The sequence below is a fragment of the Salmo salar genome, chromosome 01, assembly GCF_965601325.2.
Source record: "Salmo salar chromosome 01, fSalSal1, whole genome shotgun sequence".
Lineage (NCBI taxonomy): Eukaryota > Metazoa > Chordata > Actinopteri > Salmoniformes > Salmonidae > Salmo > Salmo salar.
This window is the reverse complement of record NC_138291.1, coordinates 22,753,031-22,767,231: the sequence shown is the minus strand read 5'-3', so window position 1 is coordinate 22,767,231 and position 14,201 is coordinate 22,753,031. Positions and strand designations below refer to the sequence as shown.

At 43.3% G+C, this 14,201-nt stretch overlaps 1 protein-coding gene across 1 annotated transcript in view; it reads right to left on the bottom strand.

Moving 5' to 3' along the window:
* LOC106575860 (serine/threonine-protein kinase D3) overlaps window positions 1-14,201 on the bottom strand; it is a 70,619-nt gene that overhangs the window by 56,113 nt on the left and 305 nt on the right. Inside the window, exon 2 of the mRNA XM_014152601.3 lies at window positions 12,872-13,629. Coding sequence (XP_014008076.1) covers window positions 12,872-13,180 — 309 coding nt within the window. The 5' untranslated portion in view covers window positions 13,181-13,629. The remainder of the gene's footprint in view (window positions 1-12,871; window positions 13,630-14,201) is intronic.

The window sequence follows — 14,201 nt, the reverse complement described above, 5'->3', positions numbered from 1 at the left end:
TATGTCAAGCATGCCATAACCATTACACAATCCTCTACAATTTGGCAGAAGTGATACAAAAACCCAGTGCTATAGCTGAAAATATTTTAATTTTATGGCATCCCATCCCAACAACATCACATCATCCTCCAAGTATGCCTGAATGGGAAGCGGAGGAATGCTTGTTGGCTGGCCTGGCAGGCTGCTGGAGACAAGTCATTCTCAGGGAGTCGTGAACCTTTGTTCCGTGGTTGCTCCCTCTCTGGCTGCACGAGAGGACTTGAGCAACACCAAACAGGAAGCGGCTCCACAAGCGGACGCTATCGCTGTTTATCCCCCCATTCATCACCCCCAGACACCCCAACCAAATAGCCAGGGCCAGGGAGACAGACCCAGAGTCTGGTGGCAGGCAGTCACAGATAGAGAGCCAAACCTGGGCCACCTGGTGCCCCTCAGGGTGGGTCATGTCACTCACTCCCTCTGCTGTGTTTCCTCATAGTCCCAGAGGAGCATGGTCTGAGTGGGTGAGGGGTGGTGCTCTCACGCCAACTGATGATACTCTAAAAAGGGTCAGCACCCCCATCATCTCATTGACTGAAGTGGAGCAGAGAGGGCAATAGCTATGCAGAGGGCTTCAGAAAGAAATTATAATCTACGATAAGCTCTAGGATCAGGTTATCCCAAGGTCAATCTTAATCATTACGAGGTATTGTAAAAGTTCCCTTAACGGTCGGTTACCTATCTTAACCATAGAGAGCCAAAACAGACCTTGGATCAGTGAATAAGGGCAACTTCATTGCACATCCCATGGGGGCCCTGTGGTTTGGCAGTCAGTTGGATGATGAATGAGCTGCATGGAGTCCATAGAATACACAGCTATTATAACTGATTGCATTCTCTAACTAGTCAAAATGAGGGTTCAGCCAAGAGATAAATGGTCAATGCTGATTATACAGATTGAAATACCACAGGGAAACGTCTGTAAAGTTAACAACGCAAGTCAATGTGTGTATTCAGTGGAAACAAGGGAGAGCAATGACATTGTCAATCTAGGACTAGGCCAAGGACAAAGCAAATTAAAATCTAATACTAATCTGTTTTAAAAAAATTGAAGGGAATCAACTGCTCCAACAGCGTATACTCCTGACTGATGTTGCTCCATGTTTGTTGCCTGGCTCAGTGACTTACTGGTGGATCACCTACCCATTAAAAACTGTCCCTCAGTGGGGCACAGGTCTGTCCAGACTCTATCTACTGAGATATTAGAGCATAAAACACTTTCCCTGTCCGCTCCCCGGTGACACCGAAATCCTGGGTTCAACTTCATACCTTTCAGACCATCAGTAATCTAACTGCCTGTAGCTCAGTACCTGAAGCAAAGATATGCAAATTCTTGATATCATTCGAAAGGAAACACTTTTAAGTTTGTGGAAATGTGAAATGAATGTAGGAGAATATAAGATCTGGTAATATGTACACTGCTCAAAAAAATAAAGGGAACACTTAAACAACACAATGTAACTCCAAGTCAATCACACTTCTGTGAAATCAAACTGTCCACTTAGGAAGCAACACTGATTGACAATAAATTTCACATGCTGTTGTGCAAATGGAATAGACAACAGGTGGAAATTATAGGCAATTAGCAAGACATCCCCAATAAAGGAGTGGTTCTGCAGGTGGGGACCACAGACCACTTCTCAGTTCCTATGCTTCCTGGCTGATGTTTTGGTCACTTTTGAATGCTGGCGGTGCTTTCACTCTAGTGGTAGCATGAGACGGAGTCTACAACCCACACAAGTGGCTCAGGTAGTGCAGCTCATCCAGGATGGCACATCAATGCGAGCTGTGGATAGAAGGTTTGCTGTGTCTGTCAGCGTAGTGTTCACAGCATGGAGGCGCTACCAGGAGACAGGCCAGTACATCAGGAGACGTGGAGGAGGCCGTAGGAGGGCAACAACCCAGCAGCAGGACCGCTACCTCCGCCTTTGTACAAGGAAGAGCAGGAGAAACACTGCCAGAGCCCTGCAAAATGACCTCCAGCAGGCCACAAATGTGCATGTGTCTGGTCAAACGGTCAGAAACAGACTCCATGAGGGTGGTATGAGGGCCCGACGTCCACAGGTGGGGGTTGTGCTTACAGCCCAACACCGTGCAGGACGTTTGGCATTTGCCAGAGAACACCAAGATTGGCAAATTTGCCACTGGCGCCCTGTGCTCTTCACAGATGAAAGCAGTTTCACACTGAGCACGTGACAGACGTGACAGAGTCTGGAGACGCCGTAGAGAACGTTCTGCTGCCTGCAACATCCTCCAGCATGACCGGTTTGGCGGTGGGTCAGTCATGGTGTGGGGTGGCATTTCTTTGGGGGGCCGCACAGCCCTCCATGTGCTCGCCAGAGGTAGCCTGACTGCCATTAGGTACCGAGATGAGATCCTCAGACCCCTTGTGAGACCATATGCTGGTGCGGTTGGCCCTGGGTTCCTCCTAATGCAAGACAATGCTAGACCTCATGTGGCTGGAGTGTGTCAGCAGTTCCTGCAAGAGGAAGGCATTGATGCTATGGACTGGCCCGCCCGTTCCCCAGACCTGAATCCAATTGAGCACATCTGGGACATCATGTCTCGCTCCATCCACCAACGCCACGTTGCACCACAGACTGTCCAGGAGTTGGCGGATGCTTTTTGTCCAGGTCTGGGAGGAGATCCCTCAGGAGACCATCCGCCACCTCATCAGGAGCATGCCCAGGCATTGTAGGGAGGTCATACAGGCACGTGGAGGCCACACACACTACTGAGCCTCATTTTGACTTGTTTTAAGGACATTACATCAAAGTTGGATCAGCCTGTAGTGTGGTTTTCCACTTTAATTTTGAGTGTGACTCCAAATCCAGACCTCAATGGGTTGATAAATTGGATTTCCATTGATTATTTTTGTGTGATTTTGTTGTCAGCACATTCAAGTATGTAAAGAAAAAAGTATTTAATAAGATTATTTCTTTCATTCAGATCTAGGATGTGTTGTTTAAGTGTTCCTTTTATTTTTTTTGAGCAGTATATATATATAGATCTGGTAAAAGATAATACAAACATGGTATGAATGCCATATTGGGAATTTAGCCAGGACACCGGGGTTAACACCCCTACTCTTATGATAAGAGCCATGGGATCTTTAGTGACCACAGAGAGTCAGGACACCCGTTTAACATCCCATCTGAAAGACAGCACCCTACACAGGGCAATGTCCCCAATCACTGCCCTGGGGCATTGGGAGACATTTTTTTTTAGACCAGAGGAAAGAGTGCCTCCTACTGGCCCTCTAACCCCCCTTCCAGCAGCATCTAGTCTCCCATCCTGGGCCCAACCAGGACCAACCCTGCTTAGCTTCAGAAGCAAGCCAGCAGTGGGATGCTGTGACAGACTATCCTCAAACAATAGCATGGTCTTTTTTTGCTCTAATAGCTACTGTAAATTGGACACTGCAGTTAGATTAACAAGAATTGAAGCTTTCTGCCCATATAAGACATGTCTATGTCCCGGAATTGGCTGTTGTTTCTAATGTCATTCACGTCACATTATCGCATATTGAGCAACAACTGTCCCGGTTTAGGGACACCGGTTCCGTAGATGTTAATAGAAGGCCAGCATCCCAGGGTCACCTCTTCACTGTTGCGTTGAGACTGGTGTTTTGCGGGTACTTTTTAATGAAGCTGCCAGTTAAAGAATGCCAGTTTTAATGCTTCTTTAATTAGCACAACAGTTTTCAGCTGTGCTAACAATTGCAAAAGGGTTTTCTCATGATCAATTAGCTTTTTAAAATGATCAACTTGGATTAGCAAACACAATGTGCCATTGGAACACAGGAGTGATGGTTGCTGATAATGGGCCTCTGTACACCTATGTAGATATTCCATTAAAAAAATCTGCCGTTTCCAGCTATGATAGTCATTTACAACATTAACAATGTATACACTGTACTTCTGATCAATTTGATGTTATTTTAATGGACAAAAAAATATATATTTGAAAAACAAGGACATTTCTAAGGGACCCCAAACTTTTGAACGGTATTGTATATATTTTAGTACGAGCAATTTCGGAGTATAAATATATAAACAGTACCAGTCAAATGTTTGGACACACCTACTCATTCAAGGGTTTCTCTTTATTTGTACTATTTTCTACATCGAAATAACACATATGGAATCATGTAGTAACGACAAAAGTGTTTAACAAATCAAAATATATTTTAGATTTTAAATTCTTCAAAGAAGCTACCCTTTGCCTTGATGACAGCTTTGCATTCTCTCAACCAGTCACCTGGAAAACTTTTCCAACAGTCTTGAAGGAGTTCCCACATGCTGAGCACTTGTTGGCTGCTTTCCCTTAATTTTTTGATCCAACTAATCCCAAACCATCTCAAATGGGTTGAAGTCGGGTGATTGTGGAGGCCAGGTCATCGGATGCAGCACTCCATCACTCTCATTCTTGGTCAAATAACCCTTACACAGCCTAGAGGTGTGTTTTGTGTCATTGTCCTGTTGAAAAACAAATTAAAGTGCAAACCAGATGGGATGGTGTATCACTGGAGAATGCTGTGGTAGCCATGCTGGTTAAGTGTGCCTTGAATTCTAAATAAATCCCAGACAGTGTCACCAGCAAAGCACCTCCACACCATCACATCTCCTCCTTCATGCTTGACGGTGGGAACCACACATGCGGAGATCGTCCGTTCACCTACTCTGCGTCTCACAAAGATACGGCGGTTGGAACCAAACATCTCAAATTTGGACTCATTAGACAAAAGGACAGATTTCTACCGGTCTAATGTCCATTGCTCGTGTTTCTTGGCCCAAGCAAGTCTCTTCTTATTATTGGTGTCCTTTAGAAGTGGTTTCTTTGCAGCAATTCGACCATGAAGGCCTGACTCATGCAGTCTCCTCTGAACAGTTGATGTTGAGATGTGTCTGTTACTTGAACTCTGTGAAGCATTTTTTGGGGCTGCAATTTCTGAGGCTGGTAACTCTAAAGAACGTATCCTCTGCAGCAGAGGTAACTCTAGGTCTTCCTTTCCTGTGGCGGTCCTCATGAGAGCCAGTTTCATCATAGCGCTTGATGGTTATTGTGACTGCACTTGAAGAAACTTTAAAAGTTCTTGAAATGTTCCGGATTGACTGACCTTCATGTCTTAAAAGTAATGATGGACTGTCGTTTCACTTTGCATATTTGAGCTGTTCTTGCCATAATGTGGACTTGGTCTTTTACCAAATGGGGCTATCTTCTGTATACCAACCCTACCTTGTCACAACACAACTGATTGGCTAAAACGCATTAAGAAGGAAAGAAACTCCACAAATTGACTTTTAACAAGGCACACCTGTTAATTTTACATTTTAGTAATTTAGCAGACACTCTTATCCAGAGCGACTTACAGTAGTGAATGCATACATTTTATACATTTCAATTCATTTCATACATTTTTTCCCCCCCGTACTGGCCCCCCGTGGTAATCGAACCCACAACCCTGGTGTTGCAAACACCATTCTCTACCAACTGAGCCACAGTGAGTAATTGGAATGCATTCCAGGTGACTACCTCATGAAGCTGGTTGAGAGAATGCCAAGAGTGTGCAAAGCTGTCATCAAGGCAAAGGGTGGCTACTTTGAAGAATCTCAAATATAAAATACATTTTGATTTGTTTAACACTTTGTTCTATTACTTCATCATTCCATATGTGTTATTTAATAGTTTTGATATCTTCACTATTATTCTACAATGTAGATTAGAAAATAGTAAAACTAAAGAAAAACCCTGGAATAATTAGGTGTGTCCAAACTTTTGACTGATACTGTGAAGTTTCTTAGGAGCCAGAAACAGAGCTGCCATGTCTGTCGGCGCCATCTTGTTGATGGGTAACACAAAGTAGAGTGCCTATTTAGCAGATGTTAATGTAAGCAGCATATTTTAAAGTAATAACACCTTTAAGGTTAATGCAAACAGACAGTTTTGATTTTTTTAAAGCATTTTCTTCATATCGTATTTATGACCAGAGATCCCGAGAACAAGTTAGTGAGTATCATCAAAACCCATAAAGAACAACAACATTACACTGGCCTGGGGGAATGTGAATGTTAACTACATTCCGTTACAGAACATAAGCGAGACACTTAATGATTAATTCAATATTCACTTTGTTGTACAATTAGCACTGGTGGTTATATGGGCTTTAGCAATTTTGAATTGTTCTCAGTATGTTCCTTTTATCAAATCAAATTGTATTAGCCACATGCGCCGAATACAACAGGTGTAGACCTTACCGTGAATGCTTACTTACGAGCCCCTAACCAACAATGCAGTTTAAAAAAAATACGGATAAGAATAAGATAGCGATGACCAGCTAGCTCAGGTGTACTGAATGGGACGTGTCAGCTCAATGCAGATGTAGGATCTTAATTTGAGCCAGTTTGCTACAGCGGGAAAAGGAAATGTGAATTATTATGTGAATTACAATTAAACTGAAATTTCTGCAGCAGTTGATACATTTTTCATAAGGGAAAATCAAGTCTGAAATTTCAATGTGGAAATTACAAGCTTCAGAAGCCGTTTTAAACCTCAAATACACTCCAAGTTTTGCATTTCCCGCATTGCAGGAATATTCTTCTGTAACAGAGTGATCAAATGAAGATCCTACATCTGTAGCTCAAAGCTGCTCCATTTTCTGAGAACAATGAATCTCTGGAGAGGAAGAGATTACAGAGTATTTGCATTCTAGAGGTGATGAGTAAGGGGAGGTGTGAAATGAACAAAGTATCTATAAATGTGACTGTGTGGGCAGCCAGGAAGCACAGAGAAAAATATCACGTTTTACCTCCTCTTTCTAACTACAACCCTCATGACCCCATTTCTCCAAAACACCTGATCCCTGTGACTCCACCCCTCCATTTTCTCTACCCATTAGACCTGATGGAATGAGTTCTATAATCTCATCTCTCACTCACTTAGTCTCCGATTAACTACAGACACAAATAGAGTAATCTTCATTATGGGTGTAAGACGATAATACAATAGGTGAATGTGTGAATGCCATTTCATTAACACGGGTGTCTGTGATAAGAACATCCACATATAAGAACAGTAGGGCCTACACCAGATCCATCAGATAGGAATCCAAACACACAAAATGGAGAGAGAAAAGCACAAAATGTCATTGAGTAACAAATATCAAGAGTGAGTAAGACTTATACCATACATTTTTGTCATTTGGCAGATGTTCTTATCCAGAGCAACTTACAGTAGTGAATGCATACATTTCATGCATTTCTTTTTTTTTTTGTACTAGCCCCCCGTGGGAATCGAACCCACAACCCTGGCGTTGCACACACCATGCTCTACCAACTGAGCCACAGGGAAGCTATACATAACCTTAGAACAAACTGTATGTTTTATAAGCTGACTAACCATCCACTCTAACTATTCCCCAGGTCGTTGCTGTAAATGAGAATGTGTCCTCATTCAACTTACCTGGTAAAATTACATGAAAAAAGTACATGAAAAATATATATTACAGTACCAGTCAAAAGTTTGGAGACCCCAACTTATTCAAAGGTTTTTCTTTATTTTTACTATTTTCCACATTGTAGAATAATAGTGAAGACATCAAAACTATGAAATAACACATATGAAATCATGTACTAACCAAAAAAGTGTTAAATAAATCTAAATAAATGTTATATTTGAGATTCTTCAAAGTAGCCACCCTTTGCCTTGACAGCTTTGCACACTCCTGGCATTTTCTCAACTTGCTTCACCTGGAATGCTTTTCCAACAGTCTTGAAGGAGTTCCCACATATACTAGGCACTTGTTGGCTGCTTTTCAATCACTCTGTCGTCCAACTCATCAAAACCATCTCAATTGGGTTGAGCTCGGGTGATTGTAGAGGCAGGTCATCTGATGCAGCACTCCATCACTCTCCTTCTTTGTAAGGGTCAAATAGCCCTTACAAAGCCTGGAGTTGTGTTAGGTCATTGTCCTGTTGAAAAACAAATGATAGTCCCACTAAGCGCATACCAGATGGGATGGTCTATCGCTGCAGAATGCTGTGGTAGCCATGCTGGTTAAGTGTGCCTTGAATTTTAAATAAATCACTGACAGTGTCACCAGCAAAGCACCTTTAGTAGTGGTTTCTCATGCAGTCTCCTCTGAACAGTTGATGTTGAGATGTGTATGTTACTTGAACTCTATGAAGCATTTATTTGGGCTGCAATTTCTGAGGCTGGGAAATCTAATGAACTTACCCTCTGCAGCAGAGGTAACTCTGGGTCTTCCTTTCCTGTGCCGGTCCTCATGAGAGCCAGTTTCATCATAGCGCTTGATGGTTTTGCGACTGCACTTGAAGAAACTTTAAAAGTTCTTGAAATGTTCCGTATTGACTGACCTTCATGTCTTAAAGTATAATGGACTGCCGTTTCTCTTTGCTTATTTGAGCTGTTCTTACCATAATATGGAGTTGGTCTTTTACCAAATAGGGCTATCTTCTGTATACCTCCCTACCTTGTCACAACACAACTGACTGGCTCAAACGCATTAAGAAGGAAAGAAATTCCACAAATTAACTTTTAATAAGGCGCACTTGTTAATTTAAATTCATTCCAGGTGACTACCTGATGAAGCTGGTTGAAAGAATGTCAAGAGAGTGCAAAGCTGTCATCAAGGCAAAGGGGGTCTATTTGAAGAATCTCAAATATAACATATATTTTAATTTGTTTAACACTTTTTTGGTTACTTTCATAGTTTTGATAATCTTCACTATTATTCTACAATGTAGAAAATAGTCAAACTAAAGAAAAACCCTGGAATGAGTAGGTGTCCAAATTTTTGACTGGTACAGTAATATATAAATATACAGTGGGGGAAAAAAGTATTTGATCCCCTGCTGATTTTGTACGTTTGCCCACTGACAAAGAAAGGATCAGTCTATAATTTTAATGGTAGGTTTATTTGAACAGTGAGAGACAGAATAACAACAAAAATATCTAGAAAAACGCATGTCAAATGTTATAAATTGATTAGCATTTTAATGAGGGAAATAAGTATTTGACCCCTTCTCAATCAGAAAGATTTCTGGCTCCCAGGTGTCTTTTATACAGGTAACGAGCTGAGATTAGGAGCACACTTTTAAAGGGAGTGCTCCTAACCACAGCTTGTTACCTGTAAAAAATACACCAGTCTACAGAAGCAATCAATAAATCAGATTCCAAACTCTCCACCATGGCCAAGACCAAAGAGCTCTCCAAGGATGTCAAGGACAAGATTGTAGACCTACACAAGGCTGGAATGGGCTACAAGACCATCGCCAAGCAGCTTGGTGAGAAGGTGACAACATTTGGTGCGATTATTCGCAAATGGAAGAAACACAAAAGAACTGTCAATATCCCTCGGCCTGGGGCTCCATGCAAGACCTCACCTCGTGGAGTTGCAATGATCATGAGAACAGTGAGGAATCAGCCCAGAACTACACGGGAGGATCTTGTCAATGATCTCAAGGCAGCTGGGACCATTGTCACCAAGAAAACAATTGGTAACACACTACACCGTGAAGGACTGAAATCCTGCAGCGCCCGCAAGGTCCCCCTGCTAAAGAATACATATACATGCCCGTCTGAAGTTTGCCAATGAACATCTGAATGACTCAGAGGACAACTGGTTAACGTGTTGTGGTCAGATGAGACCAAAATGGAGCTCTTTGACATCAACTCAACTCGCCGTGTTTGGAGGAGGAGGAATGCTGCCTATGACCCCAAGAACACCATCTCCACCGTCAAACATGGAGGTGGAAACATTATGCTTTGGGGGTGTTTTTCTGCTAAGGGGACGGGACAACTTCCCCGCATCAAAGGGACGATGGATGGGGCCATGTACCGTAAAATCTTGGGTGAGAACCTCCTTCCCTCAGCCAGGGCATTGAAAATGGGTTGTGGATGGGTATTCCAGCATGACAATGACCCAAAGCACACGGCCTAGGCAAGAAAGGAGTGGCTCAAGAAGAAGCACATTAAGGTCCTGGAGTGGCCTAGCCAGTCTCCAGACCTTAATCCCATAGAAAATCTGTGGAGGGAGCTGAAGGTTCGAGTTGCCAAACGTCAGCCTCGAAACCTTAATGACTTGGAGAAGATCTGCAAAGAGGAGTGGGACAAAATCCCTCCTGAGATGTGTGCAAACCTGGTGGCCAACTACAAGAAACATCTGACCTCTGTGATTGCCAACAAGGGTTTTGCCACCAAGTACTAAGTAATGTTTTGCAGAGGGGTCAAATACTTATTTCCCTCACTAAAATGCAAATCATTTTATAACAAAATAAAGGGAACACTTAAACAACACATCCTAGATCTGAATGAAAGAAATAATCTTATTAAATACTTTTTTCTTTACATAGTTGAATGTGCTGACAACAAAAACACACAAAAATAATCAATGGAAATCCAATTTATCAACCCATGGAGGTCTGGATTTGGAGTCACACTCAAAATTAAAGTGGAAAACCACACTACAGGCTGATCCAACTTTGATGTAATGTCCTTAAAACAAATCAAAATGAGGCTCAGTAGTGTGTGTGGCCTCCACGTGCCTGTATGACCTCCCTACAACGCCTGGGCATGCTCCTGATGAGGTGGCGGATGGTCTCCTGAGGGATCTCCTCCCAGACCTGGACTAAAGCATCCGCCAACTCCTGGACAGTCTGTGGTGCAATGTGGCGTTGGTGGATGGAGCGAGACATGATGTCCCAGATGTGCTCAATTGGATTCAGGTCTGGGGAACGGGCGGGCCAGTCCATAGCATCAATGCCTTCCTCTTGCAGGAACTGCTGACACACTCCAGCCACATGAGGTCTAGCATTGACTTGCATTAGGAGGAACCCAGGGCCAACTGCACCAGCATATGGTCTCACAAGGGGTCTGAGGATCTCATCTCGGGTACCTAATGGCAGTCAGGCTACCTCTGGCGAGCACATGGAGGGCTGTGCGGCCCCCCAAAGAAATGCCACCCCACACCATGACTGACCCACCGCCAAACCGGTCATGCTGGAGGATGTTGCAGGCAGCAGAACGTTCTCCACGGCGTCTCCAGACTCTGTCACGTCTGTCACATGCTCAGTGTGAACCTGCTTTCATCTGTGAAGAGCACAGGGCGCCAGTGGCGAATTTGCCAATCTTGGTGTTCTCTGGCAAATGCCAAACGTCCTGCACGGTGTTGGGCTGTAAGCACAACCCCCACCTGTGGACGTTGGGCACTCATACCACCCTCATGGAGTCTGTTTCTGACCGTTTGAGCAGACACATGCACATTTGTGGCCTGCTGGAGGTCATTTTGCAGGGCTCTGGCAGTGCTTCTCCTGCTCCTCCTTGCACAAAGGCGGAGGTAGAGGTCCTGCTGCTGGGTTGTTGCCCTCCTACGGCCTCCTCCACGTCTCCTGATGTACTGGCCTGTCTCCTGGTAGCGCCTCCATGCTCTGGACACTACGCTGACAGACACAGCAAACCTTCTTGCCATAGCTCGCATTGATGTGCCATCCTGGATGAGCTGCACTACCTGAGCCACTTGTGTGGGTTGTAGACTCCGTCTCATGCTACCACTAGAGTGAAAGCACCGCCAGCATTCAAAAGTGACCAAAACATCAGCCAGGAAGCATAGGAACTGAGAAGTGGTCTGTGGTCCCCACCTGCAGAACCACTCCTTTATTGGGGGTGTCTTGCTAATTGCCTATAATTTCCACCTGTTGTCTATTCCATTTGCACAACAGCATGTGAAATTTATTGTCAATCAGTGTTGCTTCCTAAGTGGACAGTTTGATTTCACAGAAGTGTGATTGACTTGAAGTTACATTGTGTTGTTTAAGTGTTCCCTTTATTTTTTTGAGCAGTGTATATATAATATATATATATATATATATATATATATATATATATATATATATATATATATCATGATCTAATAAGCAGTCTAATGTATGCTATCAGTTGGATAGGAACATCTGAATGTGAATCTGAAATCTGTATTCTGAGCCAAGGCCACTCCAAACAAATGGAATCAGCAAACTACCTTTGGTTCCATTTTCCAAATTTGCTTTTGCCTCTTTCTAGCCAGTGGTACATGGGCATCCACTGTTTGTTGATACAGCCTATATGTTCAAAGACTTGTCTTATGCAGGGGCCATAACCCAAAGTCATTACCAAGAGCCACCATTGTCATGGAAAATAAACTGGCTTGAACATTACATCACGGATGGCTTTGAGAGGAATAAACCACTGAGTGGTTCAGTGTTAGTGTCGCCAGTGAGAGTACACCACAATGTAAATAGCTGATGCTACTAGATCGTGCACGCCAACCGGAGAGGCTTCACTGCTGCCGAGCGTGCTGCTGCGGTGCATAAAACTCACTCTGTGCACGAGACACAGATGTCTGCTTCACAAAAACAAAGCGTAAACAGAGGAGTATGGCAGAGAAATGGCAAACCACAGATGCTATGCATTTCAGGGCAACACTGTCTGCAATATAACTGTCTCACTGTTCATTTAAACTGTGTTCTTTCAACTTGCAACCACAGCAAAGAATACAGAACAACATTCCAAAGAGCAGTGTTAAGGAAATATGCCCCTGATTTACTTAGCAGTATTCTTGATGGAAGACTTTCCAAACTTTCTAGAAACTTGAAATTGAACCACAAAAAGACAACTAAGCTTTTAGGATTTACAGTGAATTTGCTTTCTCTTGCTCAGGCCTATCGATTGCATTTCATTCTATAAATATTTGTATAAGTCAACCATTTTTCACTCTGTCATTATGCATTAGCTGCAGTAGGTCAAGTGTTATAACAAGGAAGGGATGTGTAATTACCTTTTGGTCGACTATAGAGCAGACCAGGTCTTTGACAGCAGACAGCGACAGGTCATGGTTCTCCAGGTTCACCATCTCTCTGGTCAGGCCAATCTGGAGGAGGAAGGACACTCCATGGAAAGAGCTGCGGGAGTTGGTGGGGCTGGGAGCGCTGTGAGTGTGACTTCTGTGACTCCCGTTGGACAGGCGGCTGTAGAGGGGTGCTGGGGGGCTTGGCGATGGTGAGGGAGTCGGAGGCAGGACTGGGAGTTGTGAGTGGAGGTAGGCTTTAGGAACGGACGGAGGAGTTGAGCTGCTGCAGGCAGACATTGGGTTTCTTCCAATGGCAGAGATGACGCAAAATGTAAAGTAATGGAACTGTCAGTGATGCCTTGTTAAATGAGGCACCACTGAAACACTAAGCACAGACACCTTGAAGAAACACTCAATACTCATTCTAGGAGACATGAAATGCAAGGTCTTCAAAGTATCATGAGCAGTGTTAGTCAACAGCAATAGTCAAACTTTCCTCCCCATTGACTTCTCAGACAGATACCTGGCAATCAATTCATGGACAAAGCCTATTGATTGCACCAAATGGCCTCCGCTCACTCTTCAAGGCTAGAGATGTGTGCAGTATGCACTGTGGATGCTCCGGACGTGGTAGATCGATTCCCCAACGCTCACTGCAAGAGGCGGTCACCATTCCAAACGTCATGTTCTTGAATGGTGTCCCCTCACAGTACTGGAGTCAGAAATCCGCCCTGACCACAGAAAACCTGTCACAAAACAGATGCAGTAAATGTAATGATGGTAGAATATAATGTGTTTGGGTTTGTGGAAATGGAAGTAGGCTATAAAAGTCGTAATTTTACATTATTCAACCTAACTGAACAAATTCAGCAAAAGAAATCATGACGTCAAAGCTGAGAAGGCTATGCAATAACAATACGAGCTGCAATTTACGGGAAATAAACATGGTAAGGCTAAGGTTTGCATACAATAAACAAATTGAATAATTGTAGACCTAATTTTAAACTTCGATTATATTGTTAGCAACACTTAAAATGTAGGTGCGCAAGTACAAACAATGCATCACGTTTTAGAACCATACATTAGGGCATGTTATCTAGTTATCTATTCTCATGCAGAACCAACATCTGGAATCAAGGCTTCTCAACATCCTCCCGCTTTCGATTGAACTGCTGGCAGAAAACTACGTGTCCACGAATGCCAACCAAACAAGTTATACAACACCTGGTTTTGCAGTGAAAGCTTCTTGAAATATTATTCACTATGAATTAACTATTCCAATCGTATATACACGTCTAAAATAACATAGACCTACATT